Source organism: Capra hircus, chromosome 12 (genome assembly GCF_001704415.2).
Source record: "Capra hircus breed San Clemente chromosome 12, ASM170441v1, whole genome shotgun sequence".
Lineage (NCBI taxonomy): Eukaryota > Metazoa > Chordata > Mammalia > Artiodactyla > Bovidae > Capra > Capra hircus.
The window spans coordinates 70,952,723-70,976,558 of record NC_030819.1 but is presented as its reverse complement, the minus strand read 5'-3'; the positions used below and the strand labels follow the sequence as shown (position 1 = coordinate 70,976,558).

At 40.5% G+C, this 23,836-nt stretch overlaps 1 protein-coding gene and 1 pseudogene across 2 annotated transcripts in view; one reads left to right on the top strand and one right to left on the bottom strand.

Annotated features, from left to right (window-relative positions):
• COG3 (component of oligomeric golgi complex 3) overlaps positions 513 to 23,836 on the top strand; it is a 59,536-nt gene continuing 36,212 nt past the window's right edge. The window contains exons 1-12 of the mRNA XM_018056764.1: positions 513 to 836; positions 10,688 to 10,834; positions 11,961 to 12,022; positions 13,267 to 13,432; positions 14,212 to 14,286; positions 15,339 to 15,431; positions 16,126 to 16,251; positions 18,980 to 19,060; positions 20,715 to 20,758; positions 21,222 to 21,348; positions 21,939 to 22,030; positions 23,161 to 23,300. Coding sequence (XP_017912253.1) covers positions 660 to 836; positions 10,688 to 10,834; positions 11,961 to 12,022; positions 13,267 to 13,432; positions 14,212 to 14,286; positions 15,339 to 15,431; positions 16,126 to 16,251; positions 18,980 to 19,060; positions 20,715 to 20,758; positions 21,222 to 21,348; positions 21,939 to 22,030; positions 23,161 to 23,300 — 1,330 coding nt within the window. The 5' untranslated portion in view covers positions 513 to 659. The remainder of the gene's footprint in view (positions 837 to 10,687; positions 10,835 to 11,960; positions 12,023 to 13,266; positions 13,433 to 14,211; positions 14,287 to 15,338; positions 15,432 to 16,125; positions 16,252 to 18,979; positions 19,061 to 20,714; positions 20,759 to 21,221; positions 21,349 to 21,938; positions 22,031 to 23,160; positions 23,301 to 23,836) is intronic.
• On the bottom strand, positions 6,509 to 6,946 carry LOC108637308 (annotated as a pseudogene). The gene has a single exon (XR_001918958.1). The product of XR_001918958.1 is annotated as a small nuclear ribonucleoprotein G pseudogene (transcript).

Sequence of the window (23,836 nt, the reverse complement as noted above, 5' to 3'; positions counted from 1 at the left end):
GGCAACCCACTCCAGTATTCTTGCCTGAAGAATCCCCATGGACAGAGGAGCCTGGCAGGCTACAGTCCATTGGGTTGCAGAGTCGGACACGACTGAAGCGACTTAGCATGCATGATGTCTGATATACCTAGGCCTTTGAGATTTTATGTTTTCATAAATTAGGTTTCTAACAGCGGAATTTTGAATGTTTGAAAAGTTGTGGTAACTCAACACGTCAACACGGAAATCACAGTCCACAGATTACGGCGCTGTGAGCTGAGAGAGGCAGCAGATCCTGGAGCTCAGTAAGGCCCCTGCCGGCAGGGTCACGAAGCACAGTTGTCAATAACGACATGTAACAATAAAGTTATTGATGTTGAGGCAGGGGCTTCCGGTAGGGGCAAGTCTATTTCCGTTAGGCCCTAGAGCCTTCGTCCTCTCGGGCTACATCCCAACCGGAAATACTTGTACCCCGTCGAAAGCCACGTCGGTCCTGGACTCAGTCCCGCCCACTCAGAGGAGGGAATCGCTTCCGGAGTCAGGGTGTTCTGGCTCGCCCCGCCCCGCCGCCGGTGCCGCGCTGGAAGCCTCGGCGCTCCCGGAAGTGGCCCGGGCCTCTCTGTGTCTCTGTCGGGGTCCCCACCTCCCCGCTGCTGCTGCGGGCCGCGGGGGAGGCGGCGATGGCGGAGGCGTCTCTGCTGTTGTCGCTGCCAGAGGCGGCGGCGGAGCGAGACGCTCGAGAGAAGCTAGCTCTGTGGGATGGGAGAGCGGACACGAAGGCGCCGCTGACCGACCGGCAGACGGACTCGGTGCTGGCGCTGAAGGCGGCTGCCGAGGCCCTGCCCGTGCCGGCCGAGGTGAGGCGACGGCGGGGGCCGGGCTGGGTCAGCTCCGTGGGCGCGTCCGCCGACGCCCGCCCTGCAGACCGCCTCCCGGGGTCTCTGCCCTCCTTCCCGGGCGCGGGGACGGCTCCAGTGGGCGAGGCCGCTCCCCCTTCCCGGGCTGTCAGGCCTCTCTCTGCCCGGGACCGCCGGCGCTCCCCCTGCGGCGCGGGCCGGTTGGCCGGGAGCTTTGCCCCGGGAGTGTCGCCCCGTGTGTCCCTGGGGTCACCGAGGCCCAGTCCTGCCGCCCACCCTCTCCCGGAAGGAGAGCGCGGCGAACCCGAAGTGCTTCGCTTTCAGGACAGCCTCCTGTTGGTGTTCGTTTGCCACCTTAATGACAACCCCGGCTTCCCTTTTCCCTAGGGGCGCCTGGGGAAGACCAGAGTTAGTCCGGGGTGACAGTTTTCATTCATCGCACGTTGATCTGTTGAGCTCTCGAATCAAGTGCAGGTTGTGTTTATATTTAACTTACAGCAGAGCAGTAAAAATGTTTTTCTTTGGAAGCTAGGTCGGTACATTATTAGATAATGCTGGTTTTCGGTTTTAGTCTCAACGTTTCTAGTTCTAACTATCATTTTGGGATGCTATGCATTTTACTGCCTGTGTGATTCAGTTCAATTAATTATAGCAAGAAGTACCTTTCATGAATTGTCAGACGTTTGACAAACTTTCTAGTTTGGGGGGCCAGGTTCAGAAGGTCATTTTATTTGCACCCATAGTTACTTTTGATGTTGGAAGCCTTGTTTTCACACTTGGTGTCCGAAGACAGGTGGAGTTTAGCAATTTAAGCTTTTAGAGGGTAAGAACTTTGGTTTGAAAGTTCTCACTTAAACTGTCTCATGCTTTGCAGTGATATACAAGTGTTCTTTCTTGGGTTTCTCTGTCCACCTATAAAAGTCTGTGCTGAAAGTGGATTTGAAATAAATGAAGAAGCAGGTAGAAATTTGCTTTGGCGTTGCCATCAAAGCCTTTTATGCTTGGAGAATAGAAGTTGTTTGCTCTGTAAATATTTCAGTCTGTTTATAATTGGATCTGGCCTGTTACCAAAGCAGTATACTTGGACATCACAGTACCTTTGGCAAACTGTGTTCCGTAAGAAAGGTGACCCAGCTTGTTTCTGTTCTCTTGGTCACAAACTATTATTCCCATTGAGCATGAGGGAAAGGGGTTGGAGAGGAGTAAATGGAATTTCTTCATTTTCATCCTGTTATGTGATAGTCTTGCAATATAATGCCTACTGTTAGTAGGCAGTCATTTAACATATATTATGTGTCTAACTGAGGGCCAGGAATTGAGGATGGAAAGATAAGAAAGACAAGATCCCTGCCTCATGGAGCTTACATAATTATGGTGATTATGAATATATAAAAAAAAGAGAGAAGAAGGTAAGTTCAAATGGTGGTCCAGGATATAGAGAAAATAAAACCAGGAGGGTATGACACCAAGGAATAAGGTATGTATGCCCTTTCAGATAAGATGGAAGGCCTTTCTGAAAAATTAATTGAGTGGAGAACTCATGTTGGAAAACAAGAAGCCAGCATTGTAAAGACAAGAAAAGTAATCTAGCTGGAGGAAAGGCAATGTAAAGTCCTGGGTAGGTAGAGTCTGACAAGATCAAAGGCTCAGTGAGGGTCTTCTGGTGTGTGCACCCCTAGTGTTGGATTCCTGTGAGACTCAGATGCCAGCCTGTCATTTACCCATCCTGGAACCTGTGAGGGGTTTCTCCTCGCTCGTCTGCTTTCAGCAGCCCTTTTTTCCCTTCGAATGTCGGATGGGGAGGCGTGCATGTGCTTGTGTGTGCTCAGTCTCATCTGGCTCTCTGGGACCCCATGCCTGTAGCCCTCCAGGTGCCTCTGTCCATGGAGTTTTCCAGGCAAGAACACTGGAGTGGGTTGCCATTTCCTTTTCCAGGGGATCTTCCTGACCCAGGGATTGAACCTGATGTCTCCTGAATTGGCAGGTGGATTCTTTAGCGTTGAACCACCAGGGAAGACTGAAATTGAATTTTTTAACCCTGTTGTCACTCTTTTAACATTGGCAGTGAGGAAAAATGCCTCGGTTTTTATTTTGTCCAACCAGGGTATCTGTAAAGGATTTTCTGTAGCATTTTCCAATTTTCAGGAGATAAAGTGTTTCCTGAACAGCAGGAACTGAGCAAGTTAGTTGAATAGTAAGAGACCAGCTGCTGCTGCTAAGTCTCTTCAGTCATGTCTGACTCTGTGCAGCCTCATAGACAGCAGTCCACCAGGCTCCCCCGTCCCTGGGGTTCTCCAGGCAAGAACACTGGAGTGGGTTGCCATTTTCTTCTCTAATGCATGAAAGTGAAAAGTGAAAGTGAAGTCTCTCAGTCGTGTCTGACTCTTCAAGACCCCATGGACTGCAGCCCACCAGGCTCCTCCGTCCATGGGATTTTCCAGGCAAGAGTACTGGAGTGGGGTGCCATTGCCTTCTCTGAAGAGACCAGCTAACTTTCAATAAATATCATAAAGCTGTTAATAATTTTCTTTTCTATGAAAGTGAACTAGTCTTTTCTTGGAAGGGAGTTACATTAAGTTGGTGTTAAATAAGAAAATTTGTGGTAGAGTATTAGGTAGACTGGTTTCTTGTAGCTACAGCATATTTTTTAGTCATGAGAGCCTTCTTCTTTCTGCTGAGTTTAGTCATTCTGAATAAAATGCTGAGATGATTTACCCTGAAAGTTACCTGTAATTGACTGTTAGAGCTGTTTTCCTAAAGGTTTTGTGACCTTAGATTGATACTTCTGTGAAACTGTTTTCTTCTTTATAAAATGGGGATGATATGTGCCTCTCAGGGTATGTGAGAATTAAATCATGTATGTGCATACAGCAAGTTACCTGTCAGTACTGTATTATGTATGTGCTTTTCTCCCCAAGTGATTAGTACCTTAAAAGAACAGGCTAGGATCTTAGGATCTTGAGCTGATGTAGGTGTCACTCAGACCAGAGGTAAGAAAAGAAGGAGTTAGGTGCCTTGAGGAAGGTTCTGAGTCTCCATCTGTATCTCCAGTGATTTGCTCCAGCAGAGTCGATAATGTCAGGTTTCATTTAGGGAATAAATTTATTACATTGATTACAAAAGTGATTTTCTCCAACCCAAAACTGCACGAGAAAAGTTTGGAGAGAGAGGCATATTCGCTTGTTTCTTCCTGGCCCCGCTCAGCTGGTCAGGCAAGGCTTGAGAGTTTGTAATTAGTGTTTGACATGTCAGTGTCCCTGTTTACACGCAGTAGCTCTCCGGGCTCGCTCCTCTCCGGTGGTGGATGTCTCTCCGTCCGGACACTGGGACCGTGCACGTGGACCAGAGGTGTCCAGTCGTCTCCTCTCCAGGAGTGAAAGAGTGGCCAGAACAGGAAGTCGGTGACGCCTGCGCACCCTTCTTGATTTCCCATTCTGTTCCAGGTGCTTTGAGGAGAGAAGACAGCTGGGCAGATGTACCTAACAAGGACATCTTTTGAGAACTTCTTTTCTAAAAACGTATTTATTTATTATTTCTTTGGCTGCACCAAATGTCTTAGTTCTGGCATGTGGGATCTAACTCCTTGACCAGGGGTTGAACCCCGGGCCCCTCCGTTGGGAGTGAGGAGTCTTAGCCAAGGGACCACCAGCGAAGTCCCTCATAACCTCTTAGAAAGCAACTTGTTTTGGGATTCTAAAAAATTGTTTCTTAGAAGTGGTTGCAATGCGGCTTCTAGCTTGTTTGGCTTGAGAGAAAATGGTTTTGTATTAGAACGAGGCAACAGGACAGGAAGCTGCCTTCTGCTTCTTGATATTTAAAAGTCCTTGTGGTTGGAAAGTAGTCATTTGTGCATGAAGTGATCAAGTAGAATGCTCCTTCATAATTCAGATTATCTCATTTATTCACAACGTCCAGATTACAGATTCTATTTGGGGTAACTGTGTAGTACCTTCTCAAGTAGATAGAGTTTTCGTATGATTCTGTTTTCTAAAGTATATCAGAGGATGCGTTCTGGTTGCAGTGGCAGGCAGAGCACACGTGTATGACGCCCCCGGGTCCTTAAGACAGGACAGTGTTGAGGGCGTGGCACACCCAGAGAAAGGTGGTTTCAGTAAGCCTGCACCTAAGACTTGATGATCTAACAATACAAATGTTGGCAGTCTGTAAAAGCAATGGTATATGGGTAACAGAATTTGAGAGTGAATATACAAGGAGATGTTAAGGGTATTAATTTCACTTTATACCATGGGAATCAGTAGATAGGACCTTAAATTGATGAATTCACACACAGTGCTATTAATCTGTGTTTTCGAGTTATGGAATAACCAACAAAAATACTACTGAAAACAGTGAACTTTCTAACTCTTCTGATGATTTGGAATAAAAATGTGAATAATATTTATAAAAGAAAGTTGATAAAAATTACAGGTAATCTCTTTGGTTCCTTCTGCTTTTAAAAGTTCTTCATTTTACCCTCAAATTCCTTAGAAATGTTTCTCAAATTATAAGCGTTGGTATTACCTCAGAGAAGAATTGAAAGGCAGAGAAAGGAAGAGGGCAACTTGATTTTGATATAATCATTCTAAACTGCTGGACTTGTAAAATGATGCCTTTGTTATAATTTAATGACAAGAGTTGTGAATTTGAAGTAAGAAAATAAATTTCATCTTTTTCTTACACTCTGTTGAAAATGCTGCATATCAAATGAAAAGGCAAAGATGTATATATTATACTGCTATTTGGGTTTTAAAAAAAAGGTACACTTCCTTTGTATATGCATAACCTGTCTTAGAAAAGCTTCATGAGAAACTAGTTAACATTAGTAGCTCCTGGGGAGGGAACTGGGTGGCTGGGGAATGGGTCCATGGGAAGAAAATGTTTCCTATCATTTTGAATTTTGTGTTTTCTTAACGTTCCTCCTCAACCCTCAGCTGTTGGTGTGCCTGGAGGTGCCCTTGTGTTCTCGAATTTTAGCTGCTTGATGACACTGGGACCTCAGCTCTCTGGTGGAATATAGTTCGCAGATTGTTTGTATTTTTCTTATCATAAGACTGCAAGCCACACTCTGTCTAGTGTTTTTATTTCAGCCTAGCCTCCGTGTGCTTTCTTGCTTTCTGCTTTTTCCTTTTTTCAAATCTGTGCCTGATCCACATCTCCATCCCTCTACCTTTTGTGTGTGTGTTCATTGCTCAGTCGTATCTGACTCTTTGCAACTCCATGGACTGTAGCCGCCAGGCTCCTCTGTCCATGGGATTCTCCAGGCAAGAATACTGGAGTGGATTGCCATTTCCTTCTCCAGGGGATCTTCCCAACCCAGGGATCGAACCCAGGTCTCCTGCATTGCAGGCAGACGCTTTACCAGTCTGCGCTTCTTAGATAACGTATAAACTGCGAGAAAATTATGTGTTTGAATGTTGTCATGATCTGTTCATAAATAACTGATAAAGGTCATTTACAGACTATTCTGTTTCCAAGAAGCAGTTCAATTCTGATATATAAATGTACTCTGTAGAGGGAACCCTTTTGCACTGTTGACGGGAATGCAAATTGGTGCAACCACTATGTACAATAGTTTGGGGTTTCTTAAAAGACTAAAAACAGAACTCCCATGTGATCCAGCAGTCCCACTCCTGGCATACGTCAGCAGAAAACTCATTTTTTTTTTTTTTTGGCTATTACAAAAGTTTATTTAACAAAAAAGTTAAGTAAGAAAATGTACACAACCCAATTTTTCTGGTGATAATATGTGGAGAGGGGACACATGGAAGCGTTGATTTCTCTGGTGAACACAGCCATTGTTCATACTCGTTCCAAGGCTTCTAACATGATGATACTATTTCCTCGTATTACCACCATTCCAATATTGTTCTGTTGCCCACTAGTTGCCATCTCCACACATTCATCTATCACAAGATTCATAAAGGGATCAAATCCCTGCAATATTCCTTGGACATGTCTGCCACCATTTAATTTCAATGATAACTTCTTGTCCATAAATTTCTTCAACTCGGGAGGCTGAGCTTTGCTCATGATGTCTACTCTGAGAGATCAAAGAAGCCTCCAAACGGAATTCGAGTGGCCCTCACGCTCCAGCTCGGAAAACTCTTACTTTGAAAAGATACATGCACTCCAGTATTCATAGCTCCACCACTTAGAACAGCCAAGACACAGAAGCGACTTAAACGTCCATCAGCAGATGAATAAACTACAGAGATTGGGCATATATGCAGGGGACTAGTAAATAGCCATAAAAAGAGAATGAAGTAATGCCATTTGCAGCAGCATGGATGAACTAGAGATTATCATGCTGAGTCAGGTGAGTCAGACAAAAACAAATATGGTATGACATATGTGGAGTGTAAAAAATGATGCAAATGCTTATTTACAAAACAGATTCACAAATGTAGAAAACAAACTTATGGTTACCAAAGGCGGAAGAGGGAGGGGATAGCTGAGGAGTTTGGGATTAACAGGTATTTACTACTGTATATAAAATAGATTAACAACAAGGTTCTCTGTATAGCGCAGAGAACTATATTCAGTACCTTGTAATAGCCTGTAGCAGGAAAGAATCTGAAGAAAAATCTGTGTTTGTATATAGCTGAACCACTTTGCTGTACATCAGAAGCTAACAGCATTGTAAATCGTACTTCAATACAGATTAATAAAGTAAGTTTGCTTACTCTGTTTCTACTCATCAGTAGCAGTGGTGATAATAATAATGTGATAATAGCAGCAGCTCCGATCACTTGGTTTGCTGTCTGGAGGGCCTCGTGCCCGTGCGTGGCGTGCCAGCCCCGGTGGCGCCTCCCCTGGGAGGCAGCGGTTGTGGTGAGCGGCTGCACAGAGTGTGAGTGGGCACGCTTAGCTCCCTCTGTCCTTGGAACCTCTGGTGGCAGCAGACAGTTGCTGGCCACACTTTAAACTCAAGGTAGATTCTCACCAGATTCCAGAAACTTAATTCTTACCCCCCCCCCCCACCGCAGTCCTTTTATATGCAGAGATTGTGTCTCCATTCAGCACGAGTTTATGTGAACAGGTGATGCCCTTAATACATATTTACATACATCCAAGACCCTCCTGGCTCTTGAGTCAGGCTCTCTGTGGGAAGACTGAGGATCAGTCTCCTTCCTGAACTGTTTTTTTTCCTCTGTGCAGCTTCCCAGTGATCCAAGAAGTCTGTTTTCTCATACTTGTGTTTTCTTGTTTTTGCAGTGGTCCCATACAGATAATTTAATTTCTATATTGAATGAATGAAAAGTGCTCAGTCGTGTCTGACTCTTGGCAGGGACTGTAGGCCTCCAGGCTCCTCTGTCCATGGAATTTGCCAGGCAAGAATGCTGGAGTAGGTTGCCATTTCATTCTCCAGGGGATCTTCCCGACCCAGGGATCAAACTTGTGTCGCTCACACCTCCTGCATTGAGTTCAGTTCAGTTCACTCGCTCAGTCGTGTCCGAGTCTTTGCGACCCCATGAACCGCAGCACACCAGGCCTCCCTGTCCATCACCAACTCCTGGAGTCCACCCAAACCCATGTCCATTGAGTCGGTGATGCCATCCAACCATCTCATCCTCTGTCGTCCCCTTCTCCTCCTGCCTTCAATCTTTCCCAGCATCAGGGTCTTTTCCAATGAGTCAGCTCTTCGCATCAGGTGGCCAAAGTATTGGAGTTTCAGTTTCAACATCAGTCTTCCCAATGAACACCCAGGACTGATCTCCTTTAGGATGGACTGGTTGGCTCTCCTTGCAGGCCAGGGACTCTAGAGTCTTCTCCAATACCACAGTTCAAAAGGATCAATTCTTCGGCGCTCAGTTTTCTTTATAGTCCAACTCTCACATCCATACATGACTACTGGAAAAACCATAACCTTGACTAGATGGACCTTTGCTGGCAAAGTAATGTCTCTGCTTTCTAATATGCTGTCTAGGTTGGTCATAACTTCCCTTCCAAGGAGTAAGCGTCTTTTAGTTTCATGGTTGCAATCACCATCTGCAGCGATTTTGGAGCCCAGAAAAATAAAGTCAGCCACTGTTTCCACTGTTTCTCCATCTATTTCCCATGAAGTGATGGGACCAGATGCCATGATCTTCGTTTTCTGAATGTTGAGCTTTAAGCCAACTTTTTCACTCTCCTCCTTCACTTTCATTAAGAGGCTGTTTAGTTCCTCTTCACTTTCTGCCATAAGGGTGGTGTCATCTGTATATCTGAGGTGATTAATATTTCTCCCAGCAATCTTGATTCCAGCTTGTGCTTCCTCCAGCCCAGCGTTTCTCATGATGTGCTCTGCATAGAAGTTAAATAAGCAGTGTGACAATATACAGCCCTGACGGACTCCTTTTCCTATTTGGAACCAGTCTGTTGTTCCATGTCCAGTTCTGCATTAGCAGGTGGATTTCTTGACCACTGTGCCACCTGGGAAGTCCGTCATTAACTTAGAAATGCTTAGATATTAAGTAACTTGCCCATTGTAACACAGCTCATAAGTGAGCAGGAGCAGGGAATTCCCTGGTGGTCCAGTTATTAGGACTTCATGCTTTCACGGCTGAGGATGAGGGTTCGATCCCTGGTGGGGGACCTAGGATCCCAAAAACTGTGTGGCTGAAAAAATAGGGAGCAGGAGTTCAAAGCAGGCTGTGCTATAAAGTGCTTTATTTACCATGGCTGAGAGGACAGCCCCACGTGAACCCAGGTACAAAATCCCCTACATTTAAAGGGTCATATTTCTAAATTAATGATGGTGCATTTTATATCTCCCTTATTTTATTTTAGCTTTAAAAAGAAAATACTGCCTTCAGATGAAATTTCTGTATCTAGAAAAATAAGAAGCAATTTCTTAAAACCTTGGATTAAGATCTTTTATTGCTAGACCTTAGATGTCATGTGCTAAGGGCTGAAAACTGGGATTGAAAAGAAACAGTTGGGGCTTTTTTACCTTCCCCAGCAATCACACTGCGCCCCCGGCCCTTTTAGGTCTAAAAACAGCCTGCCTGTGTGACTCTAGGTAAATGAACACCGGGACTATCTTTAGTAATGGAAACTAGGCAGTATTCTGGGTCTGATGGCATCAAAGTGAGGCACTCAGGATTCTGATGGGACACTCTGAAATTATTTCTCTTCAGTTGTGATTTCAGAAGCAGTCAGCCGGAAGATGTGGGTGAAGTCTGTCGTCTGTGTGGAGAGAGTGGCAGGAGGTGCAGTTGTGGCCCTTGATTTCTGGGTGCGCTTGGTCTTCTGTTGGTTGGGGTTAAGGAGGTCAGTCTTTTGTGCTGATGCCTGAGAGGCCTGCTGCTTTCATTAGCACACAGGGTTTGCCTTCGACTGGTGCTAGTTCACCAGAGGCTCTGTAGGAGAATGTGTGCGGATTAGTACAGATTCATCACCAGGTTTCAAAAGATAAGCCTAAAACTTTACTAATGGGATATTGGTATCCTGTTTACATTTTGAGACTAGCATTTAATGTATGTGTGTGTGTGTGCCCAGTTGCTCAGTCGTGTCTGACTCTTGGCGACTCCAAGGACTGTAGCCTGCCAGGGTCCTCTGTCCATGGAATTTTCCAGGCAAGAATTCTGGAGTGGGTTGCCATTTCCTCCTGCAGAGGATCTTCCCAACCCAGAGACTGAACACACATCTTTTGTGTCTCCTGTGTTGGCAGGCAGATTCTTTATGGCTGTGTCACCATAGATAGAGCCTAACTATAAGTGTTAGTATTATATGGCAATTACTAACCTCAGATGATTTAATGGAAAACATTTCTTTCTCTTTCAGAACAACTGAGATGGACTACTAATCTTGAGTTGAGTTCAGAGAATTTTCAATTTATTTGAATCTCTTTGTGGCTTTTTTTTTTCAAGCTCCCGATTGAAGATTTATGCAGTTTAACCTCCCAGTCACTGCCCATTGCACAGACTTCAGTAGTGCCCGAATCTACAGAAGACATTCTCTTGAAGGGATTCACGTCCTTAGGAATGGAAGAAGAAAGAATCGAAACTGCACAGCAGGTGAATGGTAGCTTTTACTTGTAAGAATATTTATTGTTTTGAATGTCTCAAGAGAGGGCTAGTAAAAAAAGGCCCTAATTAAAACTGCCCCCACTTGTTGCTAGGTAATTTCTTTCTTAAAAACCTCAGTATTCTCTTTAGACGAAAGCTTATGGTTATTTTTCAGTAATTTAACATATGTGGTCGGTTGTTTTTTGGTTATTTTTACTTGTTCACAGCTGTAAATTTAAATCAACTATAACTTCAGTTTAAAAAGAAAAAATCAAAGCTAAGGCGGTTACCAAGTGAAACATGGAGCAAATGTGCTGAATCGCACACACTTAGTCAGGAAAGGCAGTGCCGCAGAGTGGTGAAAAGCTCTAGCTCTTGAGTCAGGCCAGCGTGGACCTGAAAGGCACCTCCCTCTCTTACAATCAGGGTTCAGTGAACGAGAGCCGAGGTGCTTGGCAAGTGTAATATCTTGGGAGAATAAAGCATACCTTTGACTTCAGATCCCACCTGAGAACTATAGTAGATAATCTGGCACCATATCTGTGAACTTATTTGGAGTATTTGAGAAAAAAATCTGGATTAAATTTACACTTGCATATCTCTCTTTAAATTAAAAAATCTAATACATTGAGTTATAAATTACATATAATGAAAATGTACTCATTTTAAGTATACAACTTGATGGTGGGCCCAGAATTCAAATCCAGGTTTAGTTGATGCAAAAGCTATGTTTTTAAACCACTCCTTTATATTATTTCTGAGCTTATATTCTCACAATTATTATTAGATAATATTAATATTTACCCAAAGCCCTATGTTACCTACTCGTATTAGGCAAATTAGCAGGTAGGCAATAACCTCTTGGGAAGAAATACTTATTCCTGTTAACACATATTGCCTTGTTAATACTCTTATTCTGACTCTGAATGTGGCCAGTGTTTTTAAGATACTTTGCTTTCCCTAGCATATAGACACTGATCATGCAATTAAATTGTCATCTCCTGGCTTCAAACTTTTAATGTCTGAGCCCCAAACAATACGACTTAGTGTCTGCCCTTCTGACTTGCTGTCTAGCTTGTAGCCACTCTTCATTTTGTTGTAATTTTATTGACAACATAATACTCTATTTTTCCAGTTTTTCTCATGGTTTGCAAAGCTACAGACTCAGATGGATCAGGATGAAGGAACTAAATATAGGTATGTGGCTCTCATTTGTTGGCTGTCCTGGTTTTTAGATCATCTGAACCGTTGTAATCTGTGTCTTTAAATAAAATTAAGGTACAAAGAAAACTTGAACAGTCACATGTTCTTTAAGGATAGGTGGAAAAGGCAATGGCACCCCATTCCAGCACTCTTGCCTGGAAAATCTCATGGACGGAGGAGCCTGGTGGGCTGCAGTCCATGGGGTCGCTAAGAGTCGGATACGACTGAGCGACTTCACATTCACTTTTCACTTTCATGCATTGGAGAAGGAAATGGCAACCCACTCCAGTGTTCTTGCCTGGAGAATCCCAGGGACAGGGGAGCCTGGTGGGCTGCCGTCTATGGGGTCGCACAGAGTCGGACACGACTGAAGCGACTTAGCAGCAGCAGCAGCAGAGAAGATGTAGGTCATTACAACTGGTAGTGGGAGTTGTGTGATTAAAAGAGGAGTCAGTTAGGTTAGGAGGGAGACACTGATTTTTAGATAACTTGAGATGGAGTGGGAGTGTTGTCAAGAACTCTGCTGTCTTCTCTTTAGAGGGAGAGGCCCAGGAGACTTTAGGGATGGCCGCCTGGGCTGCGCCTGGGCTGCGTTGTTTTGTTTGCATGTGTTGACGGCGTGGAGGAAGTGACTGTGATCTCTAGCTGATTTGGGGGCTCTGAGTTGAACATTTGCATTCATTTAACATTAAGTGACACCTGTTGCTAGGCACTGTGTTCGGCTCTTTTATGTATGATTCCATTTGGTCTTCATAGCAACATTATCCCCATTTTACAAATAACTAAACTGGGGCCTGGAAATGTTGAATCCTTGCCTAATGTTACGGAGACTTGGGCAGAGCTGGGACTTGGACTCACATCTTCCAAGTCCAGAATTCTTCCCGTGACTTTGTCCGTTAAAGACAGACTTGACCTGAGGGATGGACCTGCTTGATGACCTTGGTGTCCCAGTCTTGGAGAGCTGAGCCCATGATTTATTGACCTACATGTGAAAAGCCAGTTTATGGCTCCAAGGCTGATGCCTTTTGTTGCTCATAGTTTCAGTCATTTTCCTCCTTAAGCATGGAAACAGTTTGTGACATAGTTTTTGCTACATTTCTGAATTAATAAATGTTTGTGACTAGGTCAGACTTTCCTTCTGAAATACAAGCATTTGGGGGAAAAGATTTTGTTGTTTATTGTCTATGCTTATTGGGGGAAAATATTATTGCCAATCCCCTTTTGGTTCTGTTTTCTAGACAGATGAGGGATTACTTGTCTGGGTTTCAGGAGCAGTGTGATGCTATATTGAATGATGTAAACAGTGCTCTTCAGCATCTGGAATCATTGCAGAAACAGTATCTTTTTGTGTCCAATAAGACAGGAACCCTACATGAAGCCTGTGAACAGCTCCTGAAAGAGCAGGTAATTTGGAAGAAGAGAGAATGTCAGTGACTATATCATTTAATATTTTTAAATAGATGAATATAATTTAAATCTGATTTCCTTATTTTGAACACTGCTCTGTAAGAGATTTACATTCGTAAGCGTACAAGTGGTTACGTGGACAGCCTGCTTCTAAGCTTATAGGAGCAGGGTCCCTGGCGGGCTCTCGTATGTTTTGAGCTGTTAGGTCTCAGTACAGTTTCAGAGTGAAGACGATATATTTGTTTGCTCTGTCTGCTCTTTATTATTAACACTTAATTTTGGCCACACTGCGTGGCTTGCAAGATCTTAGTTCCTTGACCAGGGAATGAACCCCAGCCTTGGCAGTGAAAGCACTGAGTCCTAACCACTGGACCACCCGGGAATTCCCTGTTGACACTTTTCAACCAAGGGGTAGTGATTGTAGTAATGGTGGGGTTTATGAAATGATGAACAGATCTAGATTGCACTTAAACTTGTGACTTAAAGATAGAATATTTAAGTTACTATATTTATCTCAGAGATTTCTGTTTATATTTTGTATGCTTTTTAAAAGGCAGTGCTTTGTTATTCTGTAAAAAGATCTTATATAATTTACTGTAAGAATCATTGCTTATTTTAGCCCATTATTGCTGAAATCTTTAGGCATTATTGTGAGACTATGTATCTAATATAAACCTATATGACTGATACAAACCTCTTCAATGTAATTTTGAGACAGGAGTGTTGATTCTTATATTCTTGTAATAATTGATTTTTCTCTTTTAAAAAACTGCAAGTCGGAACTTGTTGATCTGGCTGAAAACATTCAACAAAAACTTTCCTATTTTAATGAATTGGAAACTATTAACACAGTAAGCATTGTTTTTTTATCTATTCCCCCCCCCCCCCCGAGTATAATCTTTAAACTTATAAATTGGCCTGAGTGGTATTTTTAACTTAATAGTTTGCTTGTTGTTAAGGTATTCCTATTTGTGGCTGATAGACATACCATTACCAGTTCAGATTTTTTCCACATATGATTTAAATAGTAGTTCTTTTTATATTGTATTATAGTTATTAAACTCTGTTTTGGTTGACTCTTATGGTATCTTATTTGCAAGCTGTGATGTTTATAAGAAGATATATTACATTTTAAATGTTTCTGTGGTTGTGTTTCTATAATATTAATTAAAACATTTCTTAAACTAATCTCATGTTTAGTTTGAGGAAAAGTATAGCCTTCTTAAAGCATTCTTGTATCCCAAAGAGATCGTCACAATAAGGACTCCTGTGTAAATTACATTTTTCTGTGCTCTGGCTCATAAATTAATTATAATAACTGCATATACATCATGTTATTAAAATTATTAAAAGTAATCTTAATTATTAAAGTTCTTTGAGAGAGAAATAAAAACGGTAGCCTGTTAATAGTGGAATACATTGACAAACTATTTGTATATCAAGATTAGAAATAATTGATTTTATATTTTATATATATTATTAGCTTTATATATTTTTATATATTGTCTGTTACATTACATATTAAATTTCATGTTACTATTATGTTACCTCTGTTTATACTCATATTACTTGTATACGTTTACTTATATTTTACTTTCATAGTATGACTGCTAAACATGTTTTAACTTTGAGAAAATCACCACTCTTTGAAATGTGACAATTTATGTTTTAAAGTACTAGTATATGAAAAATCTAGGTTCTTGATGTATTATTTTAATGTAACTGTACAATTGAGGATAAAATGTTTGCTAATTCATGAAGAGCTCCATTAAAGCTCATTAGGAATAAACTGAATTCAATCCATATAATTTTTAATTTGTCCTCTGTTGTATTGTTACACATGGGCTGCATTTGAGGCTACTTTTTGACTCTTAAAATGTAAAACATTTTTTTTCCCTTAAAGAAATTGAATTCTCCCACGTTGTCTGTGAATAGTGAAGGATTTATACCTATGCTGGCCAAGTTAGATGATTGTATAACGTACATATCATCTCATGTAAGTCATGGTATTTCTGTATGTTTTAAAGAAATCTTAACATCTCTGTGACATCACTTCTTATGCAATAATTATTTCTTCCTAAGGGAAAATACATATCTGTAATATACTTGAAGAAAAATTGTGGTAAATTCTTATTCACTTTCAGTAGTGATGTAAAATAGTATTGTACTTTCAGCTGCTATGGAAGCCTCTGAAGTAGAAAAAGGGTCTGGCTGACACAGCTTTATCCCATCTAAGAGGGCTAGTGATTTGTTTAGACTGTTGACTTCCTGTTTTGCTAGGTACTTCATTGGAAACAAAAATTATTACTTGATAGGGGAAATGAAGGGACAAGCCCTTTGGTATAATCACCATCTCTTACTGTCCACTGAGGATTTATAGCTGTATTTATTTTACCCAACTCCACTCCTTTTCCTAGTTGGGCCTCACATATTAGCCTTGAGGTCTGTGGGGTACTGAAAATATATTTTGCTAAAAATGGCGAATATTTATTGAGTCCTGCTTTGTGTCAGGCACAGGGAATTTGGCTATGACCAAGACAGTCATAGTATTTGTCTTCAAGGAGCGTATGACCTACATAAGACCTTCCTTTGAACTTTCTGTATAGCTTTGCATAAAGGTTGGTTTTCATTAAATGTTTGCTTTGTTAATGTTTCTTTCATATGTATAAATCTTTCCATTTCCTTTACAGCCGAATTTTAAAGATTATCCTGTATATTTACTGAAGTTTAAGCAGTGTCTTTCTAAAGCTTTGCACCTCATGAAAACATACACTGTGAACACACTACAGAACCTCACAAATCAGTTATTAAAAAGGGTGAGTTAACTGGTGAGGTGGGTGTTTTTTTTTTTGATTCGTTTATTTTCCATAACCTTAGTCTGAATACATAGAAGAACTATACAGAAAAGATCTTCATGACCTCTGGAAGCATCACTATGAATAACGCTAGTGGAGGTGATGGAATTTCAGTTGAGCTATTCCAAATCCTAAAAGATGATGCTGTGAAAGTGCTGCACTCAATATGCCAGCAAATTTGGAAAACTCATAAGTGGCCACAGGACTGGAAAAGGTCAGTTTTCATTCCAACCCCAAAGAAAGGCAATGCCCAACGAATGCTCAAACTACCGCACAATTGCACTCATCTCACACGCTAGTAAAGTAATGCTCAAAATTCTCCAAGCCAGGCTTCAGCAATACATAAACCGTGAACTTCCAGATGTTCAAGCTGGTTTTAGAAAAGGCAGAGGAACCAGAGATCAAATTGCCAACATCTGTTGGATCATCAAAAAAGCAAGAGAGTTCCAGGAAAACATCTACTTCTGCTTTATTGACTACACCAAACCTTTGACTGTGTGGATCATAATGAACTGTGGAAAATTCTGAAAGAGATGGGAATACCAGACCACCTGACCTGCCTCCTGAGAAATCTGTATGCAGGTCAGGAAGCAACAGAATTGGACATGGAACAATAGACTAGTTCCAAATTGGGAAAGGAGTACGTCAAGGCTGTATATTGTCACCCTGCTTATTTAACTTATATGCAGAATACATTATGAGAAATGATGGACTGGATGAAGCACAAGCTGGAATCAAGACTGCCGGGAGAAATATCAATAACCTCAGGTATGCAGATGACAACCACCCTTTTGGCAGAAAGCGAAGAAGAATTAAAGAGCCTCTTGATGAAAGTGAAACAGGAGAGTGAAAAAGTTGGCTTAAAACTCAACATTCAGAAAACTAAGATCATGGCATTCAGTCCCATCACTTCATGGCAATAGGTGGGGAAGCAATGGGAATAGTGACAGACTTTATTTTTTGGGGCTCCACAATCACTGCAGATGGTGACTGCAGCCTTGAAATTAAGACACTTGACCAACCTAGATAGCATATTAAAAAGCAGAGACTTTAGTTTGCCAGCAAAGGTCCGTCTAGTCAAAGCTATAGTCTTTCCAGTAGTCATGTATGGATGTGAGAGTTGGACTATAAAGAAAGTTGAGCACTGAAGAATTGATGCTTTTGAACTGTGATGTTGGAGAAGACTCTTGCGAGTCCCTTGGACTGCAAGGAGATCAGACTGGTTAATCCCAAAGGAAATCAGTCCTGAATATTCATTGGAAGGACTGATGCTGAAGCTGAAACTCCAGTACTTTGGCTACCTGATGGGAAGAACTGACTGATTGGAAAAGACCCTAATGCTGGGAAAGATTGAAGGCAGGAAGAGAAGGGGACAACGGAGGATGAGATGGTTGGATGGCATCACTGACTCAATGAACATGAGTTTGAGCAGGCTTTGGGAGTTGGTGAAGGACAGGGAGGCCTGGCTTGCTGCAGTCCATGGGGTTGCTGAGTGTCACACAACTACGTGACTGAACTGAACTGACTGAGCTCTGTTTTTTTAACCTATTGTTAAATAAGAATATACATTGCAACTTCATTTATAATAAGAAAAATGGCCATATATATTTGTCTGTCACAGTTTTATTTTCAAAGAATACATGAGTGTGAGAAATAATTCAGTACTATATGATAAATAATAAAAAAGATTCAGACTATTTCTCACTTAAACTTTTTCTGTCTTTTTAAAGAAAATATTAGGAAATACATCAAAATGATAAAAGTGGTTTTGAGTGGTAGAATTATATATGATGGGTGATTTGAATATTTTTCTTTATACATGATGGATTAATTTTCTCTATTTAGGAAATTTATTATTGAACGCCTCTAAGTGCTTAGCATTGTACTGGGGACTGTGCAGTAGTGAAAGGAGATAACAAGGTCCCTGCTCTCATGGAGCTTATATTCAGGAGAAATAATCAATAAAGAAACAAATTAATCAATTAAAGATTGTGGTAGATGCCAGGTGGAAAATTAGCTGAGTGTTAGGTTAGAAAATAAAAGTGGAGCAAGATAGGATGGTCGCTGAGCACATTTCTTTCCTAAAAAAAATAAAACCTTAAAGGTAATACAGTTTATTTTTTAAGCTTACTTTCTAAAAATATGGAATATTTTCTTGAGCTTTCAGTTTAGAGCTACTGATTTTTGTATTGAATTTCATCATTCACATTGCTCTTAGCTTACAGAACAGATTGTATGAGTTTTCTGTTGTGCAAAATTTTTAATTTTGGAAACTAATACCTAATATGTACTGGTACTTACTATGTGTTGGTGCTTTATAACTGAGCTCTGTAAAACGTTTGTGTGTATGTTTTGTCTCCATTTAATGGATGCCTTGTATCTCAGAGAGGTTAAATAATTTGACCAATGTTCTATAGTCAATAAATGACTGTGAATCTGAATTTAGGCTTTTTTACTGCCAAAATTCTTGAAGCGTAGGATAAATTTTAATTATAAAAAGGAGAGAGATGGCAGCTCCACGCAATTATTTTATATGTAGCAATAACAATATTTAGTCTTTCTCTCTGTAAGCTTTTGGTTGGTATATAGGCCAAGCAGGACCCATATGATGTGGTTTGTGTTATATTTTCTGAATAATTTTTTGTTTGCTAATTATCTGCCTTCTCTGTCCTCCGCCTTGTGTCTTTAGGATCCTTCATCTGTACCTAATGCAGACAATGCCTTTACACTATTTTATGTGAAATTTCGAGCTGCTGCCCCCAAAGTCAGAGTAAGTCTGTTGACATAAAAAAGATACTGCTATGAAATTTATTTAGCCAGCCCTTTGGAAATGCTAATGTATGTTAGGTCCATTGCTTATACCAGGAAAATGAGCGTGAATGAATGGTAGGCTTTGTCCTTCCACATTATAGCAGTATATGTTGAGGGGCTCTAAGCCCACAGAGCAGGAAACACCTAGCTCTTCTGTGATGCTCAGGGAAGGTTTCCAGATGAAGCTGATATTTGAGCTTAAAAAGCTTGAATTTAGAGAGGACTTGGGGGGGGATTAATAAGGATATTTTTTACAGAGAGAGCAACATGTACAGGGAAGGTACTAGAACCATAAAAGACATGTCTTTGGGGAGAACCTCATGTAATTTGTTGACGCTGGAACACAGACTTTAGTAGAGTGTGATGAGAAATTAGAACGGTGGCAGAGGCCATCTCACGAAGGATGTTTCATGTCATGCTCACTCAGGAAAAGCAGAGAACCAGTACAGTATTTTAAACCAGTGCCATCCCAGATACAGCTGCCTGGAGCTGGTATGTGTATCTTTTTTTTATTGTTGTGAAGTTTCTAGAAAGAGTGGTCTGCTTTTGCTGACTTTGACCCCACTCTCTTCCTTGTATCCGTCTTGAAAGTAAGTGGAAAGGAGTTTTTGTTTTTCAAAGCAGGAACTTGGTCTTGTTTAGAGAAGATACAGCAGCTAGTTGATAGTTTGAGGTTTAGATTGTGCCAGGTTGGTTGCTTGTTAGTCAATTAACAGTGATACAGTTGATGAGAAAAAATGGTGTAGGCATGAGGGCTCAGTGGTGAGTGGTATTTTTGGTCTGTTAGAAATTGACAAAGTAAGGTGTAATAGTCAGTGTTTTTCAGGATTTGGTGAGACAGGTGATACTGCTGATGGAATGTATTAATACTTAATTTCTTCCTCAAAAACATTTTAGCAGAATGGAACAAAAGTCTCTAAAAATATTTATCTTTCCTGACCGGTGCTGGGAGTCCCCAACTGGGACTTAGGTATTATTACTGTATCAGCTTTCCAAGGTCAGAAATGGAATCTCAATGATGTGGGCTTGTTCTCCTGGACTCAGACAGCTACTGGGAGTCAGCACTTAAACCCTCTAGTTTCACTTGAAGACCCGGAGCTCTTAACCACGGGGCTGATATTCTTAGAAAACAACCTTGATGACTAGCAATAGAAGAATGTCTGACTTAGAGTACATCTACTCAGTAGGATATCAAATAGCCATGTAAAATAATGTTCTAAATAGTATTTATAATGATGACTCAGTGACTGTTTACTAAGTGCCAGGCAGTAGGCTAAGGCTTTTCAAATATTTTCATCTGATAACAGACGTTATTTAATAAAAGGAAAGTATTTAAAATATTAGTTTTTCAAAAGCAGATTGTAAAGCTGAATATATAGTATAATTCCAGTTTTGTTTAAAAAGGAAAATAACTGTGTACTTACACTGAAAGAAAATATTCCAAAATACTGTGATTTTTAAAAAAAATTTTTGCATTTTAGGTGATTTTTACGTTTCAGCTTTTTTGTATTCCCAGATTTTCTAACATGAGCTTCTGTTACTGTTACAATCAGAAAGTAATTAAAAGTATTACTAAAACAGATGAAGTTAGTGAGCTTTTCTTTATTCCACAGACTCTCATTGAACAGATAGAACAACGATCTGAAAAAATACCTGAGTGAGTACCCACAGGTTCTTCAGTTTCCAAATCACCTTGCTTGAAGTGCTGTTTTTCCAAGTTTGCTGTGTCCTGATGTTTTCTGAGCAATTACCTTGTGTGCTATACCAGCCTTCTCTTGTGGCACACAGCTCAATACAGGGAGCAAGGTCGTAGACTTGACTTTGTGAGTCTACAAAGCATCTTTTTCCCATATAGCAGGATTTTCTCCTCACTGAGGTAGATGTAGGACAGTCCTGGAAGATGAATCTTTCTTTAAAAGATAAAGGTTTTGTTAGATCATTGTGATTTGTTTGCTTTTTCTTTATGTACATAAATGTTTCTAGTTTTTAATGTGGGTAGGTGAGCAGCAACCATATATAACCTTGGAGGCTTGGCACCCTATTTTGGGATTTAAGATCAGATTTAATTTACATACCTGGAATCAGAAGTTTATGCTCCAGTCTCGTTTGCTTTTCATCAGATACCAACAACTGCTAACTGACATCCACCAGTGTTACCTTGATCAGCGGGAACTCCTTTTGGGCCCCAGTATTACTTGTACTGTAACAGAGTTGACCAGCCAGAATAACAGAGACCACTGTGCCTTGGTAAGTTTCTGCTTGTTGTGGTTTAACGTTAAACCTTCTCTTAAGCTGTTCTGACACACTAGAAACTACACTTGAGTAAATAAGTTTTGGTCTCCCCATCAACAAACTTATAGAATCTTTCAGTTATGACAAATCTCACTTAGTAATTAGCATTCATTTGGGCAAAATATTCTAATTTTGATCTATTTTTGAGCATGTGATGATTTACAAATAAGTATTGTTTTTTGAAAGATGAAGTTTCAGAGTTGGTGGATTTGTGTACAGTTTAATCTTAGCTTTTGCTGCAGAAGTGCTGTTTTATTTAGTGTGATTTTAATTCAGACTGTAGGAAAGTACATAAAGATTCTTTTTTAAATACCCACCTTTGAACTGGAAGAGTACTTTTCATTGTCAAAAGTTTAGAAAACATAAGAAAATAAAAGTCATCTATATCCCCATTATGCTGAAAACCGTTTTCTGTTAATAGGAAGTTGTTTTATGAATTACATATTATAGTCTCTTTGTAAATAAAGTGTCTGCTTTGCTTCATCCATGCTGGCTGGAGCCGTCATGTGCCTTAACTATAGGTGGTGTGTGTTTGTTTCCCACAGATTCGCAGTGGCTGTGCCTTTATGGTTCATGTGTGCCAGGACGAGCACCAGCTTTACAATGAATTTTTCACAAAACCAACATCAAAATTAGAGTACGTGGTACATGGACTCCAATTCTTGTTTTTAAGATTTAGTTTGCTAATGGCTTATTATATCATAGTAGTACTCTAAAATTAACTGAGGCGTGTTTTAATTTTTGTGGGTATATGAACAGAGTATTGTTGGATGAGACAGTGGCTATTTACTTTGAAATAAATTTGCAGCTTAAAGGCCAATATGCTTTCATAATTTTATAATTATGGAAACAGTAAGTTACAAGAGTAAGAATCCTGTATAGGCAGCTATTTTGGTATATGGAGCTGTTTATCTACACTAAGTATAATAATTCTTACTAGTTAAAAAAATTCTATGATTTTAACTCATGAGAAATACTTAAAAATGTAGATACTATTTAAAATCCTTTTTCTTATTTTTCTCAAGGTGTCTTTCAAATCCACTGTTAGTCACTTCTGAGTTCTTCATATTGGCGATTTTGACTCATAAGAATCCCAAGATTATGACTCTCATAATGCGGAACAAACAAACATATGTTATGGTTTTGGTGAAAGACTATATATAGAAGAGTACGGTTGACAATGTAAAGAGTATAGACAGCCTCACTTTTTTCTTTTCAAATGTTTAAAATTGTCAGAATACTTGGTGCATGTCCAGAATACTTTGAGTTTTGTTTATCTAAATCTGTATGTATTCAAGAGATTTGAACCAGTCTTTCCTGGGAAAAATGTCACCATTTGATTCATAGTGGTGTAGGTTATTTTATAGTGTAGGAAAATTAAAAAATAATTAAATTATTTTATAGTGTAGGTTATTTATGGTGTAGGAAAATTAAGTCTACTGAAATATTTTATTGTTTTTGAAAGGACATGCACAAGATTATTGCTAATGTAAGTAAAAATAATAATAAATTGACTTTCAGCTGGGGCCAGCTAATTTGTTGACTGTGAGGATTGCTTATTCTGAGCTTTTTTATTGATTCTAGCGAAAACAGTTCAGAGAATTACTATCAGCCTTTCACTTCTCATTATTTAATGTTCCCGCATATTATTTTCCAGTACATTTTCGTTATTTTTATTGGCTGGTAGTAATTAAGGGTGACTTTTAAACTATTAGAAAATACTGAAAGGATTACTGCTGGTAACCGTGTTTCATTCTTTCATTTTAGCGAACTTTTGGAGAAGCTGTGTGTGTCGTTGTATGATGTCTTCAGGCCATTGATCATTCATGTTATTCACTTAGAAACTCTATCGGAACTTTGCGGGATTCTTAAAAATGAGGTGCTGGAAGATCATGTACAGAATAATGGTAAATGATAAGTAGAAATGATCATTTCAAAGATTATTTTTAAGAAATATTTGTTTAGTTGCACTGGGTCTTCGTTGTGGCATGTGGGATCTAGTTCCCTGACCAGGGATCAAGCTCAGGCCCCCGGCATTGGGAGCACAGAGTCTTAGACACTGGACCACCAGGAAAGTGTCCCGAAAGGTGTTTTTAAATTATATCTGTGACTCAATGAACTTGAAAAAGATTAGCCATTCTCTGCGCCCCCCCCCGCCCCACCCCAGTTCAGTTCAGTTCAGTTGCTCAGTCGTGTCCGACTCTTTGCAACCCCATGAATTGCAGCACGCCAGGCCTCCCTGTCCATTACCAACTCCCGGAGTTCACTCAGACTCACGTCCATCGAGTCAGTGAGGCCATCCAGCCATCTCATCCTCTGTCGTCCCCTTCTCCTCCTGCCCCCAATCCCTCCCAGCATCACGGTCTTTTCCAATGAGTCAACTCTTCGCATGAGGTGGCTAAAGTACTGGAGTTTCAGCTTTAGCATCATTCCTTCCAAAGAA